The sequence below is a fragment of the Hemicordylus capensis genome, chromosome 1 (assembly GCF_027244095.1).
Source record: "Hemicordylus capensis ecotype Gifberg chromosome 1, rHemCap1.1.pri, whole genome shotgun sequence".
Lineage (NCBI taxonomy): Eukaryota > Metazoa > Chordata > Lepidosauria > Squamata > Cordylidae > Hemicordylus > Hemicordylus capensis.
In genome coordinates, this window is record NC_069657.1 from 144214590 (window position 1) to 144228331 (window position 13742).

At 42.8% G+C, this 13742-nt stretch overlaps 2 protein-coding genes across 4 annotated transcripts in view; both read right to left on the minus strand.

The window, feature by feature from the left end:
* Nucleotides 1-4054: 4054 nt before the first annotated feature.
* Nucleotides 4055-13742, minus strand: part of LOC128339653 (olfactory receptor 1009-like) — a 35938-nt gene continuing 26250 nt past the window's right edge. For 2 of the 3 annotated variants that reach the window (XM_053283927.1, XM_053283926.1), the window contains exons 5-6: nucleotides 8332-8392; nucleotides 4055-5108 (exon numbers count right to left, since the gene is read on the minus strand). In XM_053283927.1, coding sequence (XP_053139902.1) covers nucleotides 4151-5095 — 945 coding nt within the window. In that variant the 5' untranslated portion in view covers nucleotides 5096-5108; nucleotides 8332-8392 and the 3' untranslated portion in view covers nucleotides 4055-4150. Of the gene's footprint in view, nucleotides 5109-8331; nucleotides 8477-13742 lie in introns of those variants that run through there. The other variant, XM_053283928.1, reaches the window with a different exon arrangement.
* Nucleotides 11944-12891, minus strand: LOC128326261 (olfactory receptor 1052-like). Its single transcript, XM_053252827.1, has one exon. The coding sequence runs from the start codon at nucleotides 12889-12891 to the stop codon at nucleotides 11944-11946; it is 948 nt and encodes a 315-aa protein (XP_053108802.1).

Here is a 13742-nt window from a genome sequence, read left to right on the forward strand (position 1 = left end):
GCTACCCCGAGGCTTTGGAATGCACTTCCTAGTGAAATAAGAGCCTCCCCATCTCTGACAGCTTTTAAAGGGTCTTTAAAAACACATCTCTTCACCCAGGCTTTTAATTAATGTTGTTTTAATGGTTTTAATGCTGTTTTAAAATATTATTTTAAAATTTTTAAGTTGTTGTAATGTGTGTGTTTCCCCCCTTCCCATTTTTGTCTTAATGAATGTTTTACTTTGTTTTTATCCTGTTGTAAACTGTCCAGAGATGTAAGTTTTGGGCAGTATAAAAATGTTTTAATAAATAAATAAATAAATATATAAATAAGTGCTCTTTTGCAGTTTGCATACAAAGTTCTCTTTGCATTTCTCTAAGAAACCTGATGGTTGTTGCATGTAAATGTCCTCTTCCAGTTCACCATGCAAGAATGCAGTTTTCACATCTAGGTGCATTCCTTTGCTAGCAGCAATACTTAACACAGTCCTTACTGTGGTGTGTTTGACTACTGGTGCAAATGTTTCATTGTAGTCTTCTCCAGATTTCTGTGAATATCCTTTTGCTACAAATCTGGCTTTGTAGTGCTGAATCTCACCATCAGCATCGTGTTTGGGTTTGAAGACCCATTTGCAGCCTATAACTTTCTTCCCTTGAGGTAACTTAGTAAGAGTCCAGGTTTTGTTTTTCTGTAGAGTGTCAAGCTCTTCAATTGCAGCTTGTTTCCTCTTCTGGGCTTGTGGTTGTGGTAGCTGGGATATTTCCTCCCATGATGAGGGTTCTGGTTGTTAAGGGTTCTTGCGAGGGTTCTTGCGAGGGTTCTGGTTGTTAAGGGTTCTTGCGAGGTAAGACAGACTCTCCTCCATTGTCTGTGCGCAGGATCTTTGGCCTCCACTCAAATGTGTTGCTCACCATGTCCACGTAGTCCTGGAGTTTCTCGAGCATCTGTGATTTCTCCTTTAGTGAAAAGACAACTGTATATTGTATTTATTCATCAGAGAATGTTAGGAAGTATTTGTAATTACCTATGTTCGCTGGTAGTGGTCCAGATATATCGCTGTGGATCAGCTCCAGAGGCCCTCTTGTCTTCCTTTCACTCTGCTTAGGAAATGACTTGTAAACTGCTTTGGACTCAAGACAACAAACACAGTTAGTCACAACGTCACATGGTATAAAATAAATGCCATCAGCTAATTCCCTTTCCTTCATGTTCTGGATTGATTCATAGCTCCTGTGTCCTATATGTCTATGCCACAGTTGCAAGCAGTCTTCATGCGAGCATTATTGAGTAAGGTTCACTTCATTAGGCTGGCATGCTTCAGATTTGGACCAGGCTGGTTTTTCTCTGTCTGTCTTTGACACAGGTTGCTCCTGCATGTTTTACAGGCCTTTGCATTCAGAGCCTACTAAGAAAACTTCCCCATTCTGGGTAACAACACATTGTCCGTTTCTAATATACAGTTCACAGCCTTGTTTCCCTAGCTTGGATAAAGAAAGTAAGGAGCTTGAGAAGTCAGGGATATGCAAAACATCTTTCACTAAAAATTGATTAATGGATCCATCTTGTAACTTGCAATACAACATTCCTTCACCTTTCCTCTTTGCTTTAATTGTACTATTATTGCTCAAATGGACAATCTCTTTGGGGACATCAAACAGTTCAGTATAGAAATCCAGGTGATTTGAGATATGAATTGTGGAACCACTGTCTAATAGGAATCTTCCATCTCCTTGTAATAAGCACACATTATAGTTCATATTTGAATCACTCTTATGGTCCTTATTTAAATCTCTCTCCGTAAAATCAACTCTTCTTGTCTGATTCTTGGGACAGCTTGCCACCTTGTGGCCAAATTGGTTGCACAGAAAACATCTAAAGGCATTAGTCCCAGTTGGCCTCATTCCAGACATTCCAGGAGCAGTCTCCCTGCTGGTGGTCATGTGACCTCTCCCTCTGGACTGAGTTCCCTTGGAAACAGAGCCAGAGCTTTTGGTATGCAAATGGGGGCCCATGCGGTTTCCCCTCACAGCATTTCCTCCCCACCTTGGGTTTTCTCTGCCATGGCCAAGTGTTGCTTTAAGAGTGAAGTTACTTGCCAGTTCATCTTCATAGCGAGAATTCAAAACTTCCTTTCTGCTTTCTTCAGCAGAGATAGTTTCCACTGCTCTCTCAAAGGTTAGAGTGGTGTGTGTTTCTAATTGGCCAATAATATTGCTATAGCTGGGGGGCATGCTTAAAAACAGAGCTTCCAATTCTTGCAGCTTTGAATTCCTCAAAAAAGTCTCATAGCAGTCCCACATGCGTGGCAAAACAGCCCCCATCTTTATATTAGAGAGTCTGCATTTTCTTTCTCAAGTTAAAGGTGTATACCTACCCCTTTTCATATGCAAGGAATCTAGCTTGCTTAGCATTTCCTTTGAAGTCCCAAGATCACATATGGTAGAAAGATATTGTCTACTCACAGAAGCAGCGATGAGAGCTTGTACCTTCGCATCATTAAGTTCTCAAGTCTCTTTGGCAGTTTTCTCTGCAGCTGTGCTTCCATCTGTGGGGCATCTTCTTCACTGACTTTCTGTAGTCCTTCAGGTCATAATACAAGCCACAGTCGAATTCGCCATTCCAAGTAATTGTCTGGGTTCAGGAAAGTCAGCCAAAGCTTTCCTTCTACATAAGTAGCCATCCTCACTGTGCTCCATAAAAGCAGCTGTAGATCAGTAATTCAAAGTGCCCACGGCTAAATCTCACTGCATCTCCAACTTTAGTCTACAGCCTGACAAACTTAGATGAGGCTTCTTTGTATAGCAAAAGATACATATGGCTCCCAATCCATCATCTGCAGAATAAAGTGGCCTATGAGCACCCAGAAGTTGGCTGTCCTTGTTTTATTATAGTGATCAGAAAAACACTGCACTTTGAAAAGTGCAACTTAAATGCCAGCTACATGAAGATTTATATTGGTCACCTGGCATGCAAAATGAAGTGGACAAGAAACCAAACATTGATCTGTCTGATTTGGTATTTTTATTTCATTACATCACACACACACCCTCTCCCTCTGTGTTGCAATGGCTTACATGATTCACAGTCATATGGAGCTATAATACTCTGCCCTGGGGCTGCTGCAGGCAGACTCAGAAGCCATGCTTTTGCAAGCAGTGTTACCGCTTGCAATTTGCAATGATTGGAATACAAATTCAATGTCACTCAGTTTGCAACAATTGAGATAAATGTGTTGCCACATTTATTCCAATAGTCGCAAATTGAGAAAACTGTGGTAATGCCTCTTGCTAAACCACTGCTTCTGAACAGCATTGGGACTTGCTTCCAATCTGCAGCAGCCCTGGAGCAGAGCCTTATGGCTCAGTGCAACAGTGCATCAGGTCAGTTACTATGGGAATAATCATGCTTACATAACTTTCAAGGTCGAAAGGGTTACATCAAGACCATTCATAGGAAGGGCTTTGCATACTCAAAAGGTGCTAAACAAATGATAAGTAGTGTTACTGGATGACATCCTGGCTAAATTGCTCAATGGAAAGTCGTATTGAAATTAAGTAGTCAATTGGAGTACTTCCTGAGTGGTACTGTCGTTGAGTAATTGAATGGAGATGTCAGCCATTATATTCCACTATGACAGAGTTTATCTTCTTGAGCATTTTAAATTCAGAAGCATGAAAACAGGAAATAGGACCAATAGACAGCAGAAACACTAGCCTACTGTTCACAAAACATGACATAAAACAATAATCATGATCTTCCCATGCTGAAATATTTGGTCCTTAACACATCATGAGCCCTTTCTCACAATCACAAGAAAGGACTCAAAGGGCTGAGGGGAGGAAGCCTTTAAAAGTTTACCTCCCCCACAGATAATCCGTTCCTCTTTGCGGAGTGCACGCATCGCATATCCAGACGATCCTCTGCCACTGCCGGTAGCAGGGAGGTTTGGGGACCAGGAGGTGCTCAGAACTCCCATAATGCAACATGTAAGTGTGCAAGCAGCTGGGGCTGGCACACGATCCAAAAAATGAAGTCATACCACCACTGGGAGCCGAGCAGCTCCTGAAGGTTCTCACATGCAGGCAAAATGGTTTGGGCTTCCTTAGCCTGGTTTTGCCTGCACGTGAGAACAGCCTCTGTATGAGTTAATTATACAATATGTATTATGCTCAAATGTGTGGAGAAAAGGGCTTTCTCATCATGGCTTTCCTCAAAGCCGCCTTAACTTCCTTGTTCCTCAGGCTGTAGATCATGGGATTCAACATGGGAGTCACCACTGTATAAAACACAGAAGCGACCTTAACTTGGTCTAACAAATGGCTGGCACTGGGTTGGAAATAGACGAACCCAGCACCGCCATAGTAAAGAGTGATAACCGTCAGGTGGGAGGCACAGGTGGAGAAGGCTTTGTGCCTGCCCTCGGCTGAGGAGATCCTCAGGATAGTGAACAGAATGTATGTATATGAAACAAGGATAGTCACACTTGTCACTGTCATATTGAACCCTACAAAAACAAAAACCACAATTTTATTAATACTGGTGTCCGAGCAGGCAAGCTCAAGTACAGGAGGTTCTTCACAGTAATAGTGATTGATGATGTTGGGCCCACAGAAAGACAATTGAAATATGGTTCCTGTATGCACCATGGCGTTCAGTGTCCCAGCAGCATAGGAGCCAACTACCATGCGAATGCATAGACTGTAGGACATGGAGACTGAGTAATGCAGAGGTTTACAGATGGCCATGTAGCGATCGTACGCCATCGCAGCAAGCAGGAAACATTCAGTGGTGCCAAAAGCAGCAAAAAAGAAAAACTGTGCTGCACATCTGGCAAAAGTTATCACCTTCCTTTCCATGAGCAGGTCTGAGAGCATTTTGGGAGAGATGGATGAGGAAGAACAAAGATCAATGAATGACAAGTGTCTGAGGAAAAAATACATGGGGGTGTGGAGTCGGGAGTCAATTCTGATTAAAAGGATCATTCCAAAGTTCCCCAGCAAGGTGACAACATAGAACCCTAAGAATAACACAAAGAGAACAGACTGCAGAACTGGATCATCAGTTAATCCCACCAGAATGAACTCTGACACAGAAGTCTGGTTCCTTTCCGTCATTCCATGTGTTGAGCTGTAAGGAGAAGGCAGAGAGAAATAGATGGCTATGAAGACGAGGGTGTGTCACTGAGAAAAATGGGGGATCAAAAAAGGTCCTGTGGACAAACGTAGTTACCAGCATTCCTGTATTTTAAGAATCAAAATCATATATGTTTATTGGAAGAAAAGGATCTTTCATTATGTCAAAACTGAACTGCTGGTGTTAAAATGTCTAACCAATTAATACAGAAAACAAAATTTGACCCAGGTTTCTGCTTGATACATTTATAAACATATATATTTACTTATGTGAAAATAGTATGCACTTTGGATCTGTTAGATAGCTTCGGCCTCATCTACTTCCGTCGGTCAGTCAGTCAGTCAATCTTTATTATGGTCAGTGACCAGCAAAACAATACTCTAAAAGCATTTATACGAATCATGCATACATCACTGCTTAGAATTGATCCTCGAATTGATTAGACAAGCATGTGACATTTCCTAGATGCTAAAAAGCAAAATTTAGCTAATTTATAGGTGACATAGCATTCTCTATCCTCTAAAAGAAACCACATAACAATCATTCAAATGTCCTGGGGATTTCACTAATACAGGTGAAATCAAATCAAATCTCAAATCCTGATAGAAACAGCAGCGCAAAAGAACATGAACTATTGTTTCAATCTCACCAGTGCCACAAGGGCATTGATGCTGTAAAATAGGGATATGCTGAAATCAGCCTTCCAATAATGCTGCAGGAAGGGCATCGCAGCGAGCCCTAGGAAATGCCCAGCAATATTTGGAGTAAGTCAGAAATGAAAGATTGGGTGCTGGTGCAATTACAGAGGATGCCCTCAGTATCTTATAGGAGTTGGACAGCAGACTTTTATCATTCCATCTACCTAATTATCTGTGAATAATGCTGGGGGGGGAGGGGAAAATGGGGTGTGCCAAAGCTCAACTTAGTTGCAAAAACCTGAATTTGCCAGATGCCGTTTTTTTCAACATTCCCAAACATGGCTACACAATGGACATTTTATAGGTGGGCCAGCCAAAAGATGAATGTAGTTTGGGAAGGAGGAGACTCCCTTGTTTGTTATCTTCTTTAAAGGCTTAACGGTGTGGCTTTTAATCCCTTTTCATTTGTCAGCTTCACTAACTGCCTTCACGATGAGGTCAAGGAGATATTTAAGCGAAAGTAGCGATGATTATTAACTCACTTCTTGTTTGCTTGTGGGTACAGCCTTTATTTATTTATTTATTTATTTATTTTATTTCATTTTATTTCATTTTATTTTATTTTTATACCGCCCTTCCCAAATGGCTCAGGGTGGTTTACAATTTACAGCAATTCAAGGCAGTCGTTCTTAAATTCTGGCCCAGAAACTTCCAGGTGGCCTCCAAAGCCAGAAGAAAAATATCAGAGGGAAATATCAAAGTAACAGTTTTGTTACCCAAGTCTCATTAAATGCAGTGGAAGGCAAACTATTTCTTAGCATTTAAAAGGGAGGATCTTGACTTCTTAGAATGGCAAGCTGCTGCAACACAACCTTTAAAGAAGTCATCATATGAATGCATAGTCTTCCTCATGTTTTCTGGAACCAGACACAGAGAACAAATTCAGAAATCTAGTTCCATTTAGAAGACACTGAAGCAGCAACCCATTTGATTGCTGTAATGAATAAAAATATAGATGAGCCAGAAAAAACATTCAAACCAGAAAAGTGGTCCCCAGAGCAATACTGTTTAGGAACCACTGTCCTAAACAATGGTTGACATGGCTGACTTTGAAATCTCCTCATAAAGCCCTCGACTTCTGCTTCCATTATAAACAAATCCCTGAGAAGCCTATTATTGTTTTCAAGTCTCAAGCGATGCTATATCAAATTCACTTCATCATTTAATAATATTGATTGATTGACTGATTGATTGATAAACAACTTTATTTGTTAGCCGCCCCACAACAAATTGTTCTCTAGGGGGCTCACAACACCAGATTGAAATATACAATAAACATAATAACACATTCAACCACAGACAAAAGAGGAGAAAAGAAAATACAAAGTACAATACAAAGCAGTTTCAAAACTCATTTTAAAATTAGTTAAAAATAAAATTAGATCTGAAAATCAGAATTTAAAAGGCCTGAGTAAACAAAAAGGTCTTTACCTGGCATCTAACAGAACAAAGTGATGAGGCCAGGCAAACCTCATTGGGGAGCCTATTCCATAAGCGGGGTGCAACCATTAAAAATGCCCTCTCCCTAGTAGCCACCCACCTCACCTCGTTTGGCAGGCGCACTTGGAGGAGGGCCTCCGAAGACTATCTTAAGGTCCAGGTTGGGACATATGGGGCAAGGCACTCTCTCAGGTAACCTGGTCCCAAGCCATTTAGGGCTTTAAAGGTTAAAATTAGCACTTTGAATTGGGCCCGGAAATGGACTGTGAGCCAGTGCCGCTGACAAAGCACTGGTGTAATATACTCAAAATGTCCAGTTCTAGTTAATAATCTTGCAGCCCTATTTTGTACCAGCTGCAGTTTCTGGATCGTTTTCAAAGACAGCACCACGTACAAAACATTGCAGTAATCTAAGCAAGAGGTTACCAGAGCATGAGTAACTGTGGCAGAACCCCATAGCATAACTGCCAAGGGATTGAGCAGTAATCCCCCAGCACCACCTTTTGAGAACAGGCCATGAGGAAGGAATGGAATCACCTCTAAAGAGTGCCTCCCACACCCAAATCATCCAGACATCCAAAAGGATACCATGGTCAACGGTACTGAAAGCTGCTGAGAGATCCAAGAGAATTAGCAGGGTTGCACTCCCCCTGTGGCTCTCTCTGCATAGGTCGTCCCACAGGGCAACTAAAGCAGTTTCTGTTCCAAAGCCTGGCCTAACGCCTGATTGAAATGGATCTAGATATTCTGTCTCCCCCGCAGAGTGTCTGGAGCTGGTCAGCCATTACAAAAACTGGAGATCATCACACTCATAAAAGACCCTTTTCTGCTTGGTAAACTAATTGCCTTTACACATTTCAATAGGATCTGGTATTTTAAGCAAGCATGTTCAGGTAGTTAACTAATTAATTAATGTGGTTGTGCAGAAATATTTGAACACAATGGGGAAATGTTTGATCCTGAAACAATGATCCAACGAATGGCCACTTAATCTCTTTTGCAGTGCCTAAGGCTGGGAACCCTTACTCTTGTACAAGGGCACAAAGCTACCAGAGAAACATCATATGGTCCCCACTTACTGCTGCTGTTTGTGTATCTTCTCTAGGGATCTCCTTCAAGTATTCTGCAACTTCAGGAAAGCTTCCAAGACAACAATGAAGCAGAATGAAATAAAAATGAAATCAATCTATGAAATCAACCATTTTTCTCCTCCTTTTCAGATTCAAATCTCCCTTGCCTGAAGGGTTGGATAGTAAAGTGCATACTATCTTATGCCTATGTAAGCGAAGGATTTCTCAAGGAACAGAAGTGCTCTGGAGTTTATTACTGTCTTTGCAGATTTGTTCTCTAGAGAATTTATTTGTATATGTATGATGTGTGACTTTGGGACTTGCCCTCTGAAGAATCTCAGACTCAGGGAGTATCATGACTGGAATTCTTGACATATATCTTTCCTTCTCAAAAAGCCACTCAGGGACTGTGGCCATGGGAGTTTTCAGTTTTTCCTCAGGCATGCAGACCCCAATCCCAGTCAAGAAGAGAGCAATGACCGCTCTTTGAAAAATAAATGGATGCCAGGAGTTCCAGATACACACATCACATATAGTTTGGCATTCAGCTTTTGGCTGTGATGATGCAGAGTAATGACTGTTTATCCAGTTGGAAATTAAACATAATATTGGTATATTTGTAAGAAAATTCAGTATGTAGGATTTTTCTCTCTTTTTTCATAGGTGCCCAAGCAGGGGTGTAACTCTAATTCAACAAGGGAGGACAAATGTCCCTGGGCCCCTAAGGTCAATAGCTGCTCATCCTAACAAGCCAGAGAGGCACCAAAGGTTACTCCTCTCTCTCCTGCACTGCCTTCAGGCTGGCCATTTATTAGGTAGAGCTGCACGGTTAACCGGCAGTGCAAGAGAGAGAAGCACAACCAGGCACCACTCTTCCTTCAGCATACCCCTGGTGGCTTGTTAGGATGAGAGGCTACTGGCTAAGGGGGAGGAGCTCATCAGCTGAGCAACACCTTGCTCTTCACTCTCCCCCTTCTGCCTCACCACAGAAGAAGGCAGGAGGGCAGGGGCACATCTTCAGTTTTGTCCTGGGGCCCACTCCAACCTTGCTATGCCCCCATGCCGTAGAGTTTGTGCTAAAACAACACATTTTTAAATCTTTTGAATGTTTGATATTAACCACAGTGCACAGGCAGGCTCAGGTGGGGAAGGCAGAGTAGCCTTACCTTCCCCACAGATGATCAAGGGGGAGGTGGTTGGAATCTGTGCTCCCACAAAGGCAGCCCTGCTTCATGAAGCTCCATGAAGCACGGAGCAGGACGGAGGGGTCTGAGGCCATAACTTGTTGTTCAGGCTTTTGAGCATCCCACAATGCAACGTGGGACATTGGCAAATTCCCCCATCAGATGAGTGTTCTATGCACCTGTCTGTGTCTCTTTGTGCTGAACGCAGCCCAAAGAGACACACGCGGCCTGGCAGTAGTGTTAAGGGTGGGAGCGCACCCTTAACATTAGAGAGTTAGACAAGCAGAAAGGTCCATGAGGATCCTGCAGCTTCTCACTACCAGCCTAACCCAGGCTGGGCTGCCCCAGGCTGGGTTCGGCTTGCCGTGAGAACAATCTCACTATCTCTTAGCCACTTTTGTATATCGAGTTTCTTTTAGAGTGTGAGGACCTACCCCACCTAACCTCCCACCCCAACCCACAGTCCCTCTTTTGGCAGTTAACCGTTACCTCTATTTAGAGCCTCATGCCCTCAAACCTTTAAAGCCCCTCCCTCAGGAAACCTGAACATGGAATTTCAGCATAGGTATATACATCCTACTATAGATCTGGCACAACCTTTTCTCAACAGAGCAGATTTTATTTACTTTTCAGGACACAGAATGATTTAGGCATTTTAAACACTCTATGTGGATAAATCTGAAACCTGGCCAAAAAGTCTCGCATTCTAATTAGAGCTTACGGAATCACATCCTTGCCAAAAGTTAGAACAAGCCTCATAGTCCTAAAATTTCTACTAAGAAGCCTTTGATAGGACACAAGATCCACTTGTGAAATGTTAAATTTCAACACCTTACTCAGCGAAATCCTTGCATAATATTTATTTGTCCAGTGGTTACTATTTAGGGGGGGTCCATACTATTGAAAGGGCCACCATCTTTGCTGCAGCACTCTTTCAAAAAAAAAAAAAATAAAAAAAAAATTGAACTCCCTCCCCCAGAAGACCTAAGTTGAACCGTTTCCTTCTCTGGGACTAAACTTGAAAATTGTTTGTCAACTTCCAGCTGCTTCCTTGAATCTTGTAGCTTGCCATGTGTGTCTTTAGGAATTAAGAGACTTATGACCTTGGCTAAAGAGGTTTCCAGAACTGACAGTTTCTTTAAAACCAAAAGGAATGACTCATCTGAAATACTGTAAGCTTTTAAAAGAGCGTCACTGTCCACAGATGCCAAAGGAACCTGCTTCACCTCTGGAGAGTTGGTCAAAGATTCCTGCCTATTATGATTAATATGCTTATAAGTCCTTTAAAATTCCTGCAGAGCTGGAGAACCTTTAGCTTTTGGCAAATTTAATAAACCAGTAGACAATTCGTTACAACGCGACGAAAGGGCATCGTGTGTCTGCTCAGCTGTAATATTTTCACACAAATCAATTAGTTCCGAGTATCTATTTTCCAAAGGTAGGTCAGTAATTACATTTCCCAAAGGTATTAAATATTGATCAATCTTTAAATTTTTCAGCTTCTTCTTTCACATGTCAGCTGCCCCTCTAAAGGAGATCTAATTCTATTTTTGTTTTTCTTCATGTCGTGCCCACTAATCTCAGCAGAAGCAAGGGAAAGCTTGTTATTGAATGTAATACAGCAACTTAATCATAGAAGAAAGCTTGTTGTCAAGTGAAATACAGTGGTTTAATCGGTCCAGCAGCTCCACGGCCTTAAAACCAAGTTAGCCTGAAAATTCAGCATGCAAGACTTGAGAAATTTACTAAAGCTATGAGGCTATTCACACGATGGGACAAAACTGGGCTAGCAGAGGCTAGCCCAATTTCATCTCATCGTGTGAACCACCAGTCTCAGGTGCGAGCCCGGTGGTTCCTAGGCGGGTAACTCACCTAACTACCCATGCCCTTAAACCGGGTTTGCAGAGCGAGCACTCTGCAAACCTGGTTTTAAAAATCGTGAGTAGCCGCAGCTCGGCCATGTGCCATGGCTACTTATGAAGAGACCCCCGGAGGGGAGGCGAAAAGCCACCTCCTGGCTCCAAGGGTCTCACCAGCATGCCCTGCACACTTGCTCAGGGCATGCTGGAGCTTCCAGGGGCCAATCGGCCCCACTCCCCCAGCACCCACCGGCTCCATAATGGAGCCAGCAGTGGTGTGGGCGGCTGCTTCGGCCGCCCAGAGCAGACTGTCTGCTCATGTGCTGAGAGAGTGGGCTAACCCCGTTCTCCCCGCTCACCCTCCCCAGGCGGGTCTCATTGACTGTGAGACCTGCCTCTATAACTCAGCAAGGGAACTCTCTGAAAAGGTTACTGGACCGGTTGGCATCTTAGACACATTCCCCTGCAGAATGATTTAAATAGTGTCCCTTGGGGCTCCTTTTCAGAACTGAAGCTCTACATTACTGCTATCAGCAAAAGTATAACCTCCACAGAAAATGGAATAAAAAGAGATATTCTCATGCATGCTGGAAAACAGCTTTACTTCCTAGGACTTTTCTGCAAGCACTCCTTACCTCCTGGTTTCTCAAACTATAGATCAAGGGGTTCAGCATGGGAGTCACCACTATGTAGAACAGCGAGGCCATTTTGTCTAAGTTTGGAGAGTTTCTGGAGCTTGGCCGTGCATACATGAAGCTTAGAGCTCCATAGAGAATGATGATGGCCATGAGGTGGGAGGTACAAGTGGAGAAGGCTTTCTGTCGGCTCTTGGCAGAGGGGATCTTTAATACGGTGACCAGGATGCAGGTGTAGGAGGTGAGAATGGTCAGATTGGTTATTATCATATTGAATCCAGCAAATACAAACATCAACAGATAATTGAGACTGATGTCTGAGCAAGAAAGAGCAAAGAGTGGAGGAGCTTCACAGTAAAAAGTTTTAATTATATTTGGGCCACAGAAGGATAATCTAGCTGCAGCCACTGTATGCACCAAGGCATTTATAATCCCAGCAGTATAGGAAACAGAGACAAGCTGGACACACTTTTTGTGAGATATGGTGATTAAGTAGAGTAATGGGTTGCATATAGCTACATAGCGGTCATAGGCCATGACAGCCAACAGGTAGCACTCAGTGGTAGCAAATACGATATAAAAGTAAAACTGAGTGAAACAATCAGCAAAAGAAATGGCTGCCTTTTCTTTCAAGAGGTCAGTTAGGAGCTTTGGTGTGACAGAAGATGAATAGCAGATGTCTAAGAAAGACAAGTTGCTGAGGAAAAAGTACATAGGGGTGTGGAGCTGAGGACTGGACCTGATTAGGAATATCATGCCCAGGTTTCCCACCAGGGTGGTAGCATAAACAGCAAAGAACAACACAAAGAGGACAATCTTAAGCTGTAGAAGGTCTGTCAGTCCCATGAGCAGGAACTCGGTCACAACTGTGTTGTTTTCTCCTTGCATCATTGTACCACTGTTGAGATCAGAGGAATGGAATAGTCAGTGAAGCAACACTGCTTCTCCTTTTAGCAATATTAGTAGCTTAGAAGAGTTTGAGTCCAAGGCTGACTTCGGACATAATGCCAAACCGGAGGCCACTGTGCCAGAGGTTGAAGATTGTCATCGTTCGAATCCATGAACACATGGTTTCATCATTGAACCATGTGTCGGTTTTCGACCACAAACCTGAATAGGAACCTTCTGTTTTCTTTGAGTTTCACCACCGAAACCTCAGGTTTGAAGACAGCATTGTGTCATCTAGACTCTGCTGCCATTGCCAACACTTTCAGTTTGTGCAAGCTTCACAAACTGTAGTCAAGCGAGGATGCTACAGTGTCTAGAGTGAGAAACATTTCTTCTGCTTCAACAGCTTTGTTTTTTCTATGCTATGATATCAGAAAGGAGAGCTGTAGTTAGAAATAGGCTGTTGCAGAGAGAGAATTGGGGTGCTTTGCAATGAAACATCCAGAGCTGCATATCACAGCCTTGACTATGATCAAGGGTCCCAGCAGGGAGACATGCCAAGGCAACCGGATGGTCAGAAGGACCAGCACAAACATAAATGACATAGAATCTCAATGGCACCAATAAACTCACCAAATTGAGAAGACAGATCACCTGGGTTCAAAAATAACCTTCTCAGATTGACTGCTTACAGTCACCAGTGGGGGTGAGAGCAACAAGATTTTGTCCATGTAGCTCATTGAGACTTTAGAGCGAAGTCAAAAGATCCACACCACATCTGCAAACACTTCCAGTCAGGTCCAAACCAAACATGATATGCAACTGTTTGTCTTTCTCTCATGCCAGTTTGATTC